The sequence below is a fragment of the Gobio gobio genome (assembly GCF_949357685.1).
Source record: "Gobio gobio genome assembly, chromosome: 14".
In the NCBI taxonomy this organism is placed as follows: domain Eukaryota; kingdom Metazoa; phylum Chordata; class Actinopteri; order Cypriniformes; family Gobionidae; genus Gobio; species Gobio gobio.
In genome coordinates this window covers 41,842,613-41,857,076 of record NC_137107.1, presented here as the reverse complement: position 1 = coordinate 41,857,076, position 14,464 = coordinate 41,842,613, and the positions used below count along the sequence as shown (strand labels likewise).

At 41.2% G+C, this 14,464-nt stretch overlaps 1 protein-coding gene and 1 long non-coding RNA gene across 3 annotated transcripts in view; one reads left to right on the top strand and one right to left on the bottom strand.

Moving 5' to 3' along the window:
• Positions 1-14,464, bottom strand: part of LOC307137492 — an 84,519-nt gene that overhangs the window by 55,510 nt on the left and 14,545 nt on the right. The window lies entirely within an intron of this gene.
• olfm1b (olfactomedin 1b) overlaps positions 10,275-14,464 on the top strand; it is a 44,088-nt gene continuing 39,898 nt past the window's right edge. Inside the window, exon 1 of one of the 2 annotated variants that reach the window (XM_079835166.1) lies at positions 10,275-10,747. In XM_079835166.1, coding sequence (XP_079691292.1) covers positions 10,682-10,747 — 66 coding nt within the window. In that variant the 5' untranslated portion in view covers positions 10,275-10,681. The remainder of the gene's footprint in view (positions 10,748-14,464) is intronic. The other variant, XM_079835164.1, reaches the window with a different exon arrangement.

Genomic DNA, 14,464 nt, shown 5'->3' with positions numbered 1-14,464 from the left:
GTCAACGTCACATGCCATACTAATTAATTCATGATTGGTCACTGCCAAATTAAAATATTAAAGAGAACAATAAAATAACGTTATTAACCGGTTAATGGTCATTTCAAATAAACGTTTCTGTTCAGAACGATTCAAATTGATTTTGTTTTCGTTTCGTTTTTGTTCCTGTTAAAATGTCATTCGTTTCTGGTTTTCATTTTCGTTCCTTGAACCGTTCAGAGCCCTGCTTATAATGTTAATAAAGTTTTTTGCACACAAAAAACATATGTAGAAAGATTATTATTTTCAACCCTCATTCTGACCCTCTGTCTGAAATAATCAGAGAAGGGGCGGCTTGTCAATAAACAGTACTGTTATGATTGGCTAATGTCATTGCAAAGGAAACCGTATTAACGCCCACTCATTATTGTGTGCGAGTAAGTGTTTTGAAAACATTATCTATATAAAACCGTCATTTACAGACAGAGCATTATGAAATCATTTACATACGTCTTGTGATGCAGCTGTTGTGAGAACTAACACAGCTGACTGCTTCATCTGTCAACAAAAGTTTCTTTGCAAACTCTCCATTACACTGTGCCTCGTTTACAAAATAAAATGCTCCGAACAAACATATAATCGTCCGACGTGATCCGGGATGCATTAAAATAAACCATCCACTTGTTCCTGACTCTGGGATCCTTCTGAGAGCTGTTTAAACTGGACAGAGAGAAAGAGTGTCAGAGCAAACCTTCTTTCACTCTTCATTTCGTCCTGTTGTTGGAGACTCAAGCACGTGAAGTATGTCAGAAACTGTCAAACTCCAAACATTTGCCTGTTATCCATCGACTTCAAATATGGCTTCTCATTTGAAACATGCAAGTAACTCTACATGGCCGCTTGCTCTAACGATGAAGATGAAGTATAGTGCACTTACGGCATGACATGGAGGTGCCGGCGCGGTCACTTGCATTCTCAACTTCGTTTTTTTGTCACAAAGATAAAAGTAAGGCAGCGATAGATGCGCCAGTGAACGCGATCATCTCTTCCTAAAGAATAAACATTTAATGTAACAAACAATTAATATCTCTTAAGGTATGTTGAGGATACATTACAATTTACTGAGATGTATCATATGTTGTGTAATCGCTTCATCTGTGTTTCAACCGCGGAAAGACAATAAAGCAGCTTGTAAACAATGTTATGTAGAATCACATTTACCTCAGAAGTAATTCAGTGTCCACAGCTGTTAGCTCACTAGAGAAATCAACTCTTCACTTCACTGAATACATGCACTATATTAGCCTATATATTCATTATATTAGCTTATATGGGGGCAGTCGTGGCCTAATGGTTAGAGAGTCGGACTTGCAACCCAAAGGTTGTGGTTTCGAGTCTCAGGTCCGACACAGGAATTGTCGGTGGGGGGAGTGAATACCAGCACTTTCCTCCACCCTCAATACCACGACTTAGGTGACCCTTGAGCAAGGCACCAAACCCCAAATTGCTCCCCGGGTGCCGCAGCAATATGGCTGCCCACTGCTCCGGGTGTGTGTTCACGGTGTGTGTGTTCACTTGGATGGGTTAAATGCAGAGCACAAATTCCAAGTATGGGTCACCATACTTGGCCACACGTCACTTCACTATATATCCATTATCAGTCCTTCCAGAAAAATGCGGCTTTTTTTTGTGATTGTTGCGGGCAAAAATCCTTGATTATGCGGCACGTTTTCTTAAAAAATGCGATGAAAAATGCGGGATATTTATGCAATTTTATGCGATAAAATTGCGGGAACTTGCAAAAACTGCGGTTTGATGAGAAAGAGAAAAAAAGCACTACATCACAGAAAGTGCTGGAATATTTAAGTTCTCATCTTGTTTTATTGAAGACCTTAATAATGGCTCAAATTTACAAAACATTTAGTCAATCAAGTTCTGTAGCTTTACAAAAGGAATATGCTACAACTTCTGAAAAAATTAATAAATAACTTCCTGTTTTACAGATGTCGCTATACAAAACAGACATTTGAGTGCTTCCAATGCACAAAGTGCAATCTCTTAAAGGGTTAGTTCACCTAAAAATGAAAATTCTGTTCCCTTTATGTTGTTGGACACAAATTAAGATATTTTAGTTGAATTCCGATGGCTCAGAAAGGCCTCCATTGGCACAATGTACACTCTCAAGACCCATAAAAGGTGGCCTACTAAAGACGTCGTTACAAAGTCCATCTCACTACAGTGGTTCTACAATAACTTTATGAAGCGACGATAATAGTTATTGTGTGCAAAAAAAACTAAATAACGACTTATATAGTGATGACTGATTTCAAAACACAGCATCATGATGCTATGAATCATCGAGTCGATTCATGATTCGGATCGCGTGTCAAACTGCTGAAATACGTGACTTTGGCGATCCAACCCGCTGAATCGACTCATTGATTCATAACGCTTCAAAGCTTCATGATGCTGTGTTTTGAAATCAGTCAGCACACAGGGAAACTGCTTTGCTCTTTTGCTGTTATTTTTGTTGGCCAATGGGAGTTTGTGCTTCATCATGGTTTCACCGGTATCTGTGGTTTCTCCACGGGGTTTGAAGCTTTTCGATGACGTTCGCGTCGGGTAATCACGTCACTTCAAAACGTTCCCATGGCAATAGGCGGAAATGGCGGCTCTTGTGTGAAGTAAACGAAAATTTTTCAACTTTCTGCTAATATATATGACTTTTTTTGCAACGAAAATGCGGGGATTATGAAATCATGATAGCCCCGCATATTTTGCACGTGGAAATAGGCATTTTATGCTGCGAAAGTGCGGCGTATTTGAAAAAATGCGGCCCCCGCATGAATATGCGGACTTTGGCTGATTATGCGTTAAATCACGCGATCGCATAATCGCGTTCCCATGGCAATAGGCGGATATATATATATATATATATAATATATATATATATATATATATATATATATATATATTATATACTACTTAGCCTGTTAGTGATGTCTTGTTTATTTAATGTATGTTTAAATAAACCTGTCATGAAAATTACAGCCACTAAATTATTATATTTCAACAACGAATTGGAGAAAAATTATAATAATTAGATTTAGAAGTTAATGCCTTATGTGAAGACTGCCTTATGTGAAGCTTATGAGTGTTGATTATTATATCTAAAAATAAATAGCAACTGAATTTAGGCTAATAGTTTGGGCTCTGTTGTTAATCTTTAATAGCAATATGTAAGTAAGGGCTCCCTACATAGTTTACAGCATTATCTTTAAGAAACTTTTAGTTATAACTGCTTTCATTTAAGGACAGACACATAAACCACTGTTGAATAAAAATTAATAAAAAGCAATTTTGTAAAACTGCTGTACCGAATCCGTACCGAACTGTGACTTCTACCGAACCGTCAGTTTTGTGTACCGTTACACCCCTACTAATGACTTAAATGAACTACTACTAGTCGACTAGAAAAATCTTTAGTCGGGGGCCTACTTTTCAGTTAATTATAATGGGTTCTATTTGCTTTTGATGCAAATGTCAGCCATTAAGCGACTGAACACCAGAGGGCGTGGCCTATGATGCGATTATGTATAACTATTTGTTGATGTCTTGCTTGCTCTGGCGGAAGTCATATGGCTCAGTGGTTCGTGTAGGTTGGCTACAAACCGGAAGGTTTGAGGTTCAATCCCCGGTTCCACCTGACCAAGTGTCGAGGTGTCCATGAACAAGACACCTAACCCCAGCTGCTCCGGACGAGCTGATTGGCGCCTTGCATGGCTGACACCGCCGTCGGTGTATGAATGGGTGAATGTGAGGCAATATGTAAAGTGCTTTGGATGGCCATGGGTCTGTTGAAAGCGCTATATAAATGCAGTCCATTTACCATTTAATGTACGTATTTGCCTGTGTGATGTCACAAATCCCTCAATATATCAAAACAAGCCATTTTTAGAGCTTGATTAAATAAATGCTTTGTTTATAATAAGGAGGATGTTTTAAGCTATGAAACTTGCAGAATGTTTAATGGTGCAAAGACCTCTAATGTCAAAAGATCAAGGAAATTTCTCATATGTCAGCATTCACCGACACATGGACAAAAGCGCGTAGATGTGAGAGAAAATCGAGCACGTGTTTATGCACAGGAGAAATAAAATTCACCCTCCTTTATTTCACTCCAGTAAAGAATCCTATATGCAGTTTCTCAGCTTGATCAATGCTCCGAACACACCGTGCAAAAACACACACGCATAAAGATATTTTACGAGCGCTAATGTTCATAAAACAGCCGGCTGAGATGAAACCAATTAGGTTGTGTTCCCACGAGAAACATTCCCAGCGAGGAGATCGCTCCATACACGCAGAGAGCCATATAAATATAAAAGCACCAAGACAAGCTCTGTTCCCCATGTCTAGTTTTCTGCCAGGACAGAATAAACTGCAGCGACGCAGGATGATCTGAGATGTTCTGTACACAGTGCTCGTATTGACATTTCTACAGGGAAAAATCGGTTTTAGTAAATCTTTCAAAGCCACAGAGAGAGATCATTACAGTTTTTCTGTATCATAGCAAAACATCGGGGTCAGAACAGAAGAATAAAAGCATCCTGGTTAACACTCCAATTTAGTCACACTGCCCAGCCTTATAACTGCTCTAAATGTTACACTGCATGAATAAAACAAGGGCGCTTTAACAAACAAGGAAAAAACGTCTACCCGAACCCAACTCTTCTGTGACATGAGGTTGCATTGCAGATGAATTTCAGCTGGTCTTTACAAGCAGAAATCGAATCTCCTTGCACCTCCGAATGTGAAACTGATTAAACCTTCACACTAAATCATTGATAATTCATGTGAAAGGTCTATGAGCTACACTGGATATGTAACCAGACTAATGCAATATAAAGAGAGTCGGGAACAGCCATCCAATGTAAGGTCACCGGATTTTATAAGTCCACAAGGAAACAAAATCTTCTTAAAAGATACCAGAGTGATATTATAAAGCGTTTCTGTGGAAGAACAAATCATTGTATTGATGTTTTCAGCATGTAATCTTTAAAGGGATAGCTCACCCAAAAATGAAATTTGTCATCATTTAGGCCTACTCACCCTCACGCTTTTCCAAACCTTTAAAAGTTTATTTCTTCTGTTGAACACAAAGGAAGATATTGTGAAGAATGATGGTAACCAGACAGTTGACAGAAGCCAACGACTTCCATAGTAGGAAAACAAATATTATGGAAGTCAATGGCATCCATCAACTGTCTGGTTACCGACATTCTTGAAAATATCTTCCTTTGTGTTCAAAAGAAGAAACTCATGCAGGTTTGGAAAAACTTGAGGGTGAGTAAATGATGACAATTTTCTCCCCAATCCCTTTTAAAGGAGCACTCTAGCCATGTTTCCACCACAGGAACTTGCCCCAGGAACTCGGGACTTTGGGGTGGTACTCGGTTTGACTGCAGAGACCAGGGTCTAAGTGAAGTTCTGTGTAAAAATGTTCCCCGTCAGAAAGTCCCCGCTCGCGGAGTAGTACTTTTTCAAAGTTCAGGAACTTTCAGGGGTGGGACTTGGGCGCTGAACTTGTTGACTCCACGTAGCATTTTGATTGGGTGACTCCACGCAGCATTTTATTTCAATCACCATTTTTAAAAGTCTGTTGCGGTGCGTGCAGTAAGGCCCTATCCCAAATGGCACACTTCATTTGCACTTTCAGTCTTGTGGATTTACAATGGCTGCCGCTTGCGCATGTCCGTCAAGACCATAAGACAGCAGGGTGTCCCATTTGTCATTTTAGGTTTCAGAAGAGTGCTTGCGAGCGCGCCCTTTGTGGTCGATATGCGCCCTCGATGCGCACTTTTGCTGAGCCCACACAGATTTCTTCACGACAGTCAAAGCGGTATTACGCCATGAAAGTGCGGACTCATAGAAAAGACAGTGAGGGTTTAGGGTGCACTTTGGGACAGGGCCTAATGCTGCGTTCACACCGAACACGAATTGAGCATCAAATTCGTTTCTATCGCGTCTAGTTGGATAAACGAATTGGACGTGTGTATAAAGCGAGCGTTTGAAGCGAAATAGACGCGCGTTCAAGGTGAAATTAGCTTCTTGTGGGAGGGGCAAGTGCTAGGCGGTTGTCTGTTTGCAAGATGGCTGATGTTGATCGAGCATTCATCGAGAGAGTCACCACTCTGTATTTGCTCTGGAGAGCAGAACAGCGCCGTGGGATTAATTGTCGCCGTACTTGGGTCCACCAGACCCTCTGGAGGCGTACCCAGTTTGGCAAATTTCACCACTTGCTCCAGGAGCTGCGCCTGGATGACGGCCGTTTTCAGCTGTACTTCCGCCTCTCCCGCACCCAGTTTGATGACCTGTTGTCCCGCATCGGAGCGAGGATCACCCTCCAGGACACCGAGCCTGCACCTCTAGCCTGACGTCGTCATACTCAATTCTAGTCAGAATATGAGTCTGATACTGCTCCGTTGGGCTGTGATTATGGGGCGTGTTTCAACCGAACCAGGAAAGACCTCAATTGGATAGACCTACAACCAATCAGAGCAACGGAGCGACGCATAACGTTAGTTATCAAACGTCAACAGAACTCAACTGCACTGTGTTGCCATGTCCGCGGGTTGAAGCGACCCCAATTATGTGATATACAGACCCAGGAATTCGATTTTTAGCTGCCATCCCTGCCAACATAACACAAATTTTACCCCCCAAATGCCTTTTTTCCCGGAAATGTTGTGGGCGGGGCTAAGTTCGGCTGGCATCCAGGCTACTGCACCTCACCATGTGACGGCAGAAAGCAGGCTCCTGATTGGTTAATGAGGTGCGAACAGACGCCAAAGTTCAGATTTTTCAATTCGGACGTCAGACGCGAATTCGCTTCAAATGCGCGAATGCACAAAAACCACCAAGTAAAAACACGCAAGACACTCAATTTGTCTCTTTCGCGCAAACTGCGAAACTGGGAACTTTACATTGACTTAACATTGAAATAACTCGAGACAGACTCGAGACTCCGGACTCATTCAGAGTGAACGCAACATAAGAGTTGTTTACTATTGGAATCAACAATGGAGTTTAAAAAAAAATCAGACAGATGGACTGATGACGAGGTTCAGGTTTTAATAAGCTTATACACTCAACTAAAGGATTATTAGGAACACCATACTAATACAGAACTGCCTTTATTCTACATGGCATTGATCATTGATTCAACAAGGTGCTGAAAGCATTCTTTAGAAATGTTGGCCCATATTGATAGGATAGCATCTTGCAGTTGATGGAGATTTGTGGGATGTACATCCAGAGCACGAAGCTCCCGTTCCACCACATCCCAAAGATGCTCTATTGGGTTGAGATCTGGTGACTGTGGGGGCCATTTTAGTACAGTGAACTCATTGTCATGTTCAAGAAACCAAATTGAAATGATTTGAGCTTTGTGACCTGGTGCATTATCCTGCTGGAAGTAGCCATCAGAGGATGGGTACATGGTGGTCATGAAGGGATGGACATGGTCAGAAACAATGCTCAGGTAGGCCGTGGCATTTAAACGATGCCCAATTGGCACTAAGGGGCCTAAAGTGTGTCAAGAAAACATCCCCCACACCATTACATCACCACCACCAGCCTGCACAGTGGTAAAAAGGCATGATGGATCCATGTTCTCATTCTGTTTACGCCAAATTCTGACTCTACCATCTAAATGTCTCAACAGAAATCGAGACTTTTCCAGTCCAATTTCGGTGAGCTCGTGCAAATTGTAGCCTCTTTTTCCTATTTGTAGTGGAGATGAGTGGTAGCCGGTGGGGTCTTCTGCTGTTGTAGCCCATCCGCCTCAAGGTTGTGCGTGTTGTGGCTTCACAAATGCTTTGCTGCATACCTCGGTTGTAACGAGTGGTTATTTCAGTCAAAGTTGCTCTTCTATCAGCTTGAATCAGTCGGCCCATTCTCCTCTGACTTCTAGCATCAACAAGGCATTTTCGCCCACAGGACTGACGCATACTGGATGTTTTTCCCTTTTCACACCATTCTTTCTAAACCCTAGAAATGGTTGTGCGTGAAAATCCCAGTAACTGAGCAGATTGTGAAATACTCAGACCGGCCCGTCTGGCACCAACAACCATGCCACGCTCAAAATTGCTTAAATCACCTTTCTTTCCCATTCTGACATTCAGTTTGGAGTTCAGGAGATTGTCTTGACCAGGACCACACCCCTAAATGCATTGAAGCAACTGCCATGTGATTGGTTGATTAGATAATTGCATTAATGAGAAATTGAACAGGTGTTCCGAATAATCCTTTAGGTGAGTGTATGCGGAGGATGAAATCCAGCATACGTCCAACGTCACCGGACTAATTTGCCTAATCTTCACGGTACTTCAGACCGCGATGGAAACACAGACAGCAACAGTCTGGGGGGAAAAGTTCCTGGGACACATTGTTCTGGGTAATTTCAGTGGAAACACAGCTTCTGTTGCATGCAAACTAGAGCGGAACCATTTGTGGTGACAGAATAATCTAGACACTGGACCAGACATCATGCTCATACATCGTCAAAATAATGAGCCATGTAAAAAATAATGATTTCATGCAGTAGCACCAAATCTTCAGTTAACAAGGACATTATTTTTCATGTGACATGTTCTCAACATCCACATCTGATTCCTCACCCAACATTTATGCATGCATACATTCATCACTGGGTATCAATGACATGTTAATTTTTCTATTGCACAACCAATATCAATAGATGATCCAGTGAGCAAGCAGGCATGTTGCTCAGCAACAGAACCTGAAATAAATGTATTAATTAAATGAAATTATTTACTGCCAAATGTCTGAATGGTGACGTCACTCGACGTTTTGGCAAGAAGTCTACGAACCGACTCAGCCAAATAAAGTCTAATTCTGTGAACATGAAATCAATTTTCACTGTTGATGATAAAGTAGGAAGTAAAACTACCTTTCCAGAGAGAGGTGATAATATTGTAAAATGCAGCTACAGAAATCATCCATTGAAGATGAATGGCAAAATTAATTTGCTTGCACAATTTGCATATACAAAATACATAAATTTACATGCAAATGCATTCTCCAATGTCATAAATAGATCTATACACATTTTACGCTCTGCAAATCTCTTTGTTGGTCACAAAGACATGAGCTGATTTATTTGGAGAAGCACCTGCCGTTATTGTAATTGTTGATTGTATTAACAAGCATTGACAGAAATGTCAAAACCAATCATTAATGCTTATGCTGAAATCGTAAAATGCAGCCTTCTCATAATTATATTGAACACTGTGCTCCTGATATGAATCTTATTAATATTTCATCATATTTTTTAAACACCTCAATATATTATCTACACGGTTGTTAGTCTGAATGCTTTATACAGGCTGAACACATTACTCGTGGTTTCTGCTGTGGGAAAAAAAGGCATATAAATTTGCTATAATGGCTTCCACACACCAATCAATAATGCATAGGACTGGCTATTGATAATATAAATCTTCCAAACTTAACTGACCACAACTTACTCCCGTCTCCCCACACACAGAGTGGCCCCAAAATATATTGGACACTTAAAATGTCCGAATGTCTTTGCAAAGATGATAAAACGTCAGTTCAAGCGGCATCTTTTCTCAGAAATGACTTTAATTTTCTTCATTTTTGCTCAATGACTTGTAACTTTAGTGATTGGTGGAACAGTATATCTGATGTTTTATCATTTAAAAACTTAGACTTAGGGGGTTTTGGGGTCGGTACAAATTTGTTTAATGTTTCTTATGTATATTTCGGTCTCTTATGCTCACCAAGGCTGCATTTATTGATCGAAAAATACAGTAAAATCAGTAATATTGTGAATTATTATTACAATTTAACTAATTACTTTCTATTTTAAAATGCAATATGTATGTGATGGCAAAGCTGAATTTTCAGCATCATTACTTCATCTTAATTGGTCCTTCAGAAATAATTTTAATATTCAGATTTTTCTCATTATGATGATCTCATTATTGTGCTTAATATTTGGTGGAAAATCAGTTTTTTTGATGAATAGAAACCCAAGTAATTCGCATAGCAACGACCAGACTTTCTTCAGAAAATGTACAAATCTAACTTCGTTTGAAACACTTCCTTAGTTAAAGCCATTTTCAGAAGAAACAAAATTCTCACAAGTGTAGTCAGACTGTTTTGACGCCGCGCAAGGTTCTACCAATTAGCTCAGTCCCGCTCTTCCTCCTCTCGCGCATCCCCGTTGAATTTCCCACGCGCGCCGTATGTCACATCCGGTTTCAGCACCTCGGACAGCTCGCGCTCGCACTCCCCAATCTTTTCTGCCTCACACAACGAGATACACACAAAGTTTGGGGCTAACCAGACCACCCTGCGTGACGCTAAATCTCCAGAGCCGCTAATCTAACGGGGACAGGAGTCGACGGAAGGAAGGCAGACAGGCACACCGGAGAAAACGGGAGGCGCGAGATGCCCAGAGACGGCTGCGCGAGAGCGAGTTCTGTTTCTCTGTCATTCTGTTGCTGAGAAGAGAGAGAGAGAGAGAGAAAGAGAGAGAGAGGCGAGAGACCGGGGACAGAGGAGCGAGGAGAGAGCATCAACGAGCGGGTCTTAACGAGGCACCGGACCGGATCTGCATGCGAGAGCGAGTCCGAGCGAGCGGAGGCGCGAGATGCAGCGCGTGAACAAGCTCATGAGTCTCATCGTGCTGGTGCTGATGGGCACGGAACTCACGCAAGTAGGTCTATCGCCATCTTTACCTCCCACACACACACACACACACACACATCGAACACAGATCAGACTGCGGTGAATTAGCCAAATTACCGGTAAAAAGAGATTAATGGACGGGATAACAAGCAGAAAGATGTGAAGAGTCCACGGCTATACTCATTACAGCTCACAGCAAACACGAGAAACAATCTGCACCCGACCAAGTTGCAAGAAAAGCGCACGATTTACATGAATTGAATGAAACATTCATTATCACATTCATGTTACTGTATATTTAATCCTCATGTGCTGTTGAGATTGATTTTTTATGCTTTGTTTTGGGTCCCCACATACAGCACTGCATGCGTACAAATAACAACAATGAAAGCTTTTGAATATCTCCTAATTTAATAAAACCCCATCCAGCAGATATGATCAAAAATTAGTCATGCACTTTTCAGAAATGTGATCAAAATGATATCCAATGCTTCTGTTTGGGGTCAGTTCGACCATGGACTGCAACAAAAACATATACACCTAGCAAGAATGTATCTATAGAGAGAATTGCATGTGTTCATGTTTTATACCTGGGGTCTCTGAGACCCTGAAGGATGTTTATCACACATTCAAACATATACTTAGTGCAAGTCATGAAGTATCAACCTGATAAAAGTATGTCTTCGAGCTATTAAAGGCCTTGGGAGACCTCAAACAAAACTTGAGAAGTAATATTAATACAATTATTTTGTGTAATTGCACATTGCTATTGTTAGCACCACAATAATTACATGAAAGAATGTATGACTGATTTGAAAAAGTCTATACATTATCTCACAAAAAGAGGGGGAACGAATGTATAAATGTTTCGCCACCTGTCATAACGGTTTCTATATACCTTAGGATAGATGCGATATTTAATTTCACATGAAGGAAAAGATGTAGATGTACAGTGTTTAATGGGTTAAATTGCACCCCTTGATTTGAATTGTCCAGCCAATGCAACACTGAAACAAAACACATGGTTTGTGAAAATTAAACGTGTCAAATCTACTGTAAGTGTCCCTCATTTTCATTGACGTCCATTTAATATGGCATCTGTCCGCTCCTGTTAAAATGGACACTAATATGGCAAAGTCTTACAAAAAGAAATTGGAGCTTTGCACCAGAGGATTCAAGAGCATTTGGCCGCTCTTACTAACGTTCCCCAGTGGGCAGTGTTCTTGGCTTCCGCATATGCAAACAGTGCTCTTCACGCTTCAGTTATTACTTTAACCAGCGTCTCACTGTAGCATGTATTTTCATATTGATCAGAAAGGATGAGCATGTGAACCGTACCGCCTGTGTAAATGTTGCATTAGGCTCGCAGCGGGGCAGCATGCTTACTCGGCATGTGAGCGCAAGTAAATCTCAAACTGACTCTGCCAAACCCATCAATTACCGCCGCGTGGCTCGGTCATCTTCTCATCTCGGAGATTTACGGCCCATTGAATCTGTGACAATTTGGCATTTTGCTCAGCTTTACCCCGGTTAGAGAAGAAGACCTCGCACAAGAACACAAACAGTGCACATGGGTGTTTTTGAGAAGAGCACAGTAATGTAAGAAAGACACATTGTATAAAATAATTCCACTTTCCCATAGCTATACACAGAAAAGTAGTGTTTCTTCAGAGTATAATGGCATTCTGGGATTCAATTTGGCTCTGCTGCCAGTGTGAAATTAAACACATGAGCACTTAAAGAGCACAGGTGTGAGCAAATGCATGCTGGGACATATGCTCGTCTCACATAAGTGCAGTGATCTAGTTTCAAACTGTCATGGTTTGATAATTGTGCTGTGGAAATTGGACGGGCTTTCGGTTTTGCTCGTGTGTGTTTGTATGGGAGGAGTTGAGATTAGTCACAAGGTCCATTTGAGTTCTTTTTCTCTTCTGTTCCGGCCTACACGTTTATAAATGGATATAACCCCAACGCTCTTAAAAATAAAGGTTCCAATTAGAGAGAAAAAAAAAAGAGTAATGTCAAAGGAGAGTTGCTCAAAGAGCTTTTTATCCTCTATCTCTTTAGAAAACCATCTGTGGTGCTTCAAAGTCCCAATAAAATCGAAATTGAAGTTCTTCAGCTTTTAGTATGAATATTTATCCCGAGGTTTACTGTAGTCTGCCGGATCCAGATCAGATGGTGGACCTGCGACCAACGCATCCCTGAAGTGTCAGCGTGTCAACTAGACTCTCCCCTGTGAAGGCCTCATTCCCTTCCCCTATATACAGATAAAAACAGATCAATATTCAAACACGCTTGCCTATAGGCTGAACACGCAATGCTTGCGTACATGCCGTCGCCGTTTCCGCGGATTCGCCTTTTTGGGGGTTTGTGTGGGGATGATGATGGGATAGTTTCAAAGCTATTTCAAACCTATTTCATAGAGACAGAGCAACACACGTCATAATCTGAAAACCACGCCCACCGGGGGGAAAACAATCAAACCATCTCCATTGACTTTGTATTGCATGAGGCTGCCTCCTTGTCATTTTTGACTTATAACAAAAACAGAACAATGTCTAAAAGCTGCTATGTGACAGGGTGTACAGCAAACAAGCTAAACAACCCAGAACCAAAAACCCAGAAGTTTTTATAAGCTGTTGACCCAAAAAACGGACACAAAAGTGGATACAGGCCATTGAGACAGAGCGCGACATGTTATTACACTGAGAACTACACCCACTAGGTCGGAACGTAATCAGCGACAGGAAATATAATATTTAACACTGACATTTGGATATTTGATTTAACAGTGACAAAATGTTTACTGCACACATAGGCATACAGAGTGTCAGGATTTTGCCCATTCTTCCTGCTGATGCTTCACGTCTTATCGCCTGTATCCACTTTTGTCTCCTTAAATGCTCGTTTTTTGGATCGACAGCTTATAAAAACGTAGTTCTGTGTTTTTTTTTGCTTGTTTGCTGTACATCCTGTCACATAGCAGCTTTTAGACATTGTTCTGTTTTTTGTTATAAGTCAGAAATAGGGCTGGGCGATAAAACGATAACGATATGTATCGCGATAGACACGTAATCGATATCAATAAAAAATGTGTTCGATTAAAAGTTTGATCATTTGTTTTCTTCGTCGGAAGAAACCAGAGGTTGCGAAGCATATTTGGTTGCATGAACAAAGGCACTCACTCTCTGGTAACCAAGCAACATAGGGAGTGACACCATGACAGCCAATCATGTAACGTTAACTGTTTCATGTTTGGTTGCGCCATATCGTTGTCTCTGGTTGGATTCATTCTTCAGTAAACAGAACCGGCGTGGAGTGATACGTGGAAAATGAGTGCCGCAGCGAGCAAGGAAATTGTTAATAAAACAGGAAAACAAGTCAGCTCGCCAGTATGGCAGTTTTTTTGGATTGTATAAGTCTGACTGTAGTCAGACCAATGTCGTCTGCAAGACCATCGTCCCCACCAAGACTGGTTATACCACAAACTTGTTTTACCACCTTAAGCCTTGTTTATACTTTCGTCTGGCTCCGCTGACAGCGCGCGCCTCGTTCGTTTGGGGACGTGTTTATACTCGACGCGCTCGCCGTTGTGCTATTCTTGACTTTGGCTGAATCCGAAATCGCCCCCTAAACCCTCATTCACTATTCCCTACTTTAGTCCACTAATACAGTTCACTTGAAGGAGTGAATGAAAACTGTGTGAACTGAGTGAATTTGGACAGCCACTGTGTGTACATCG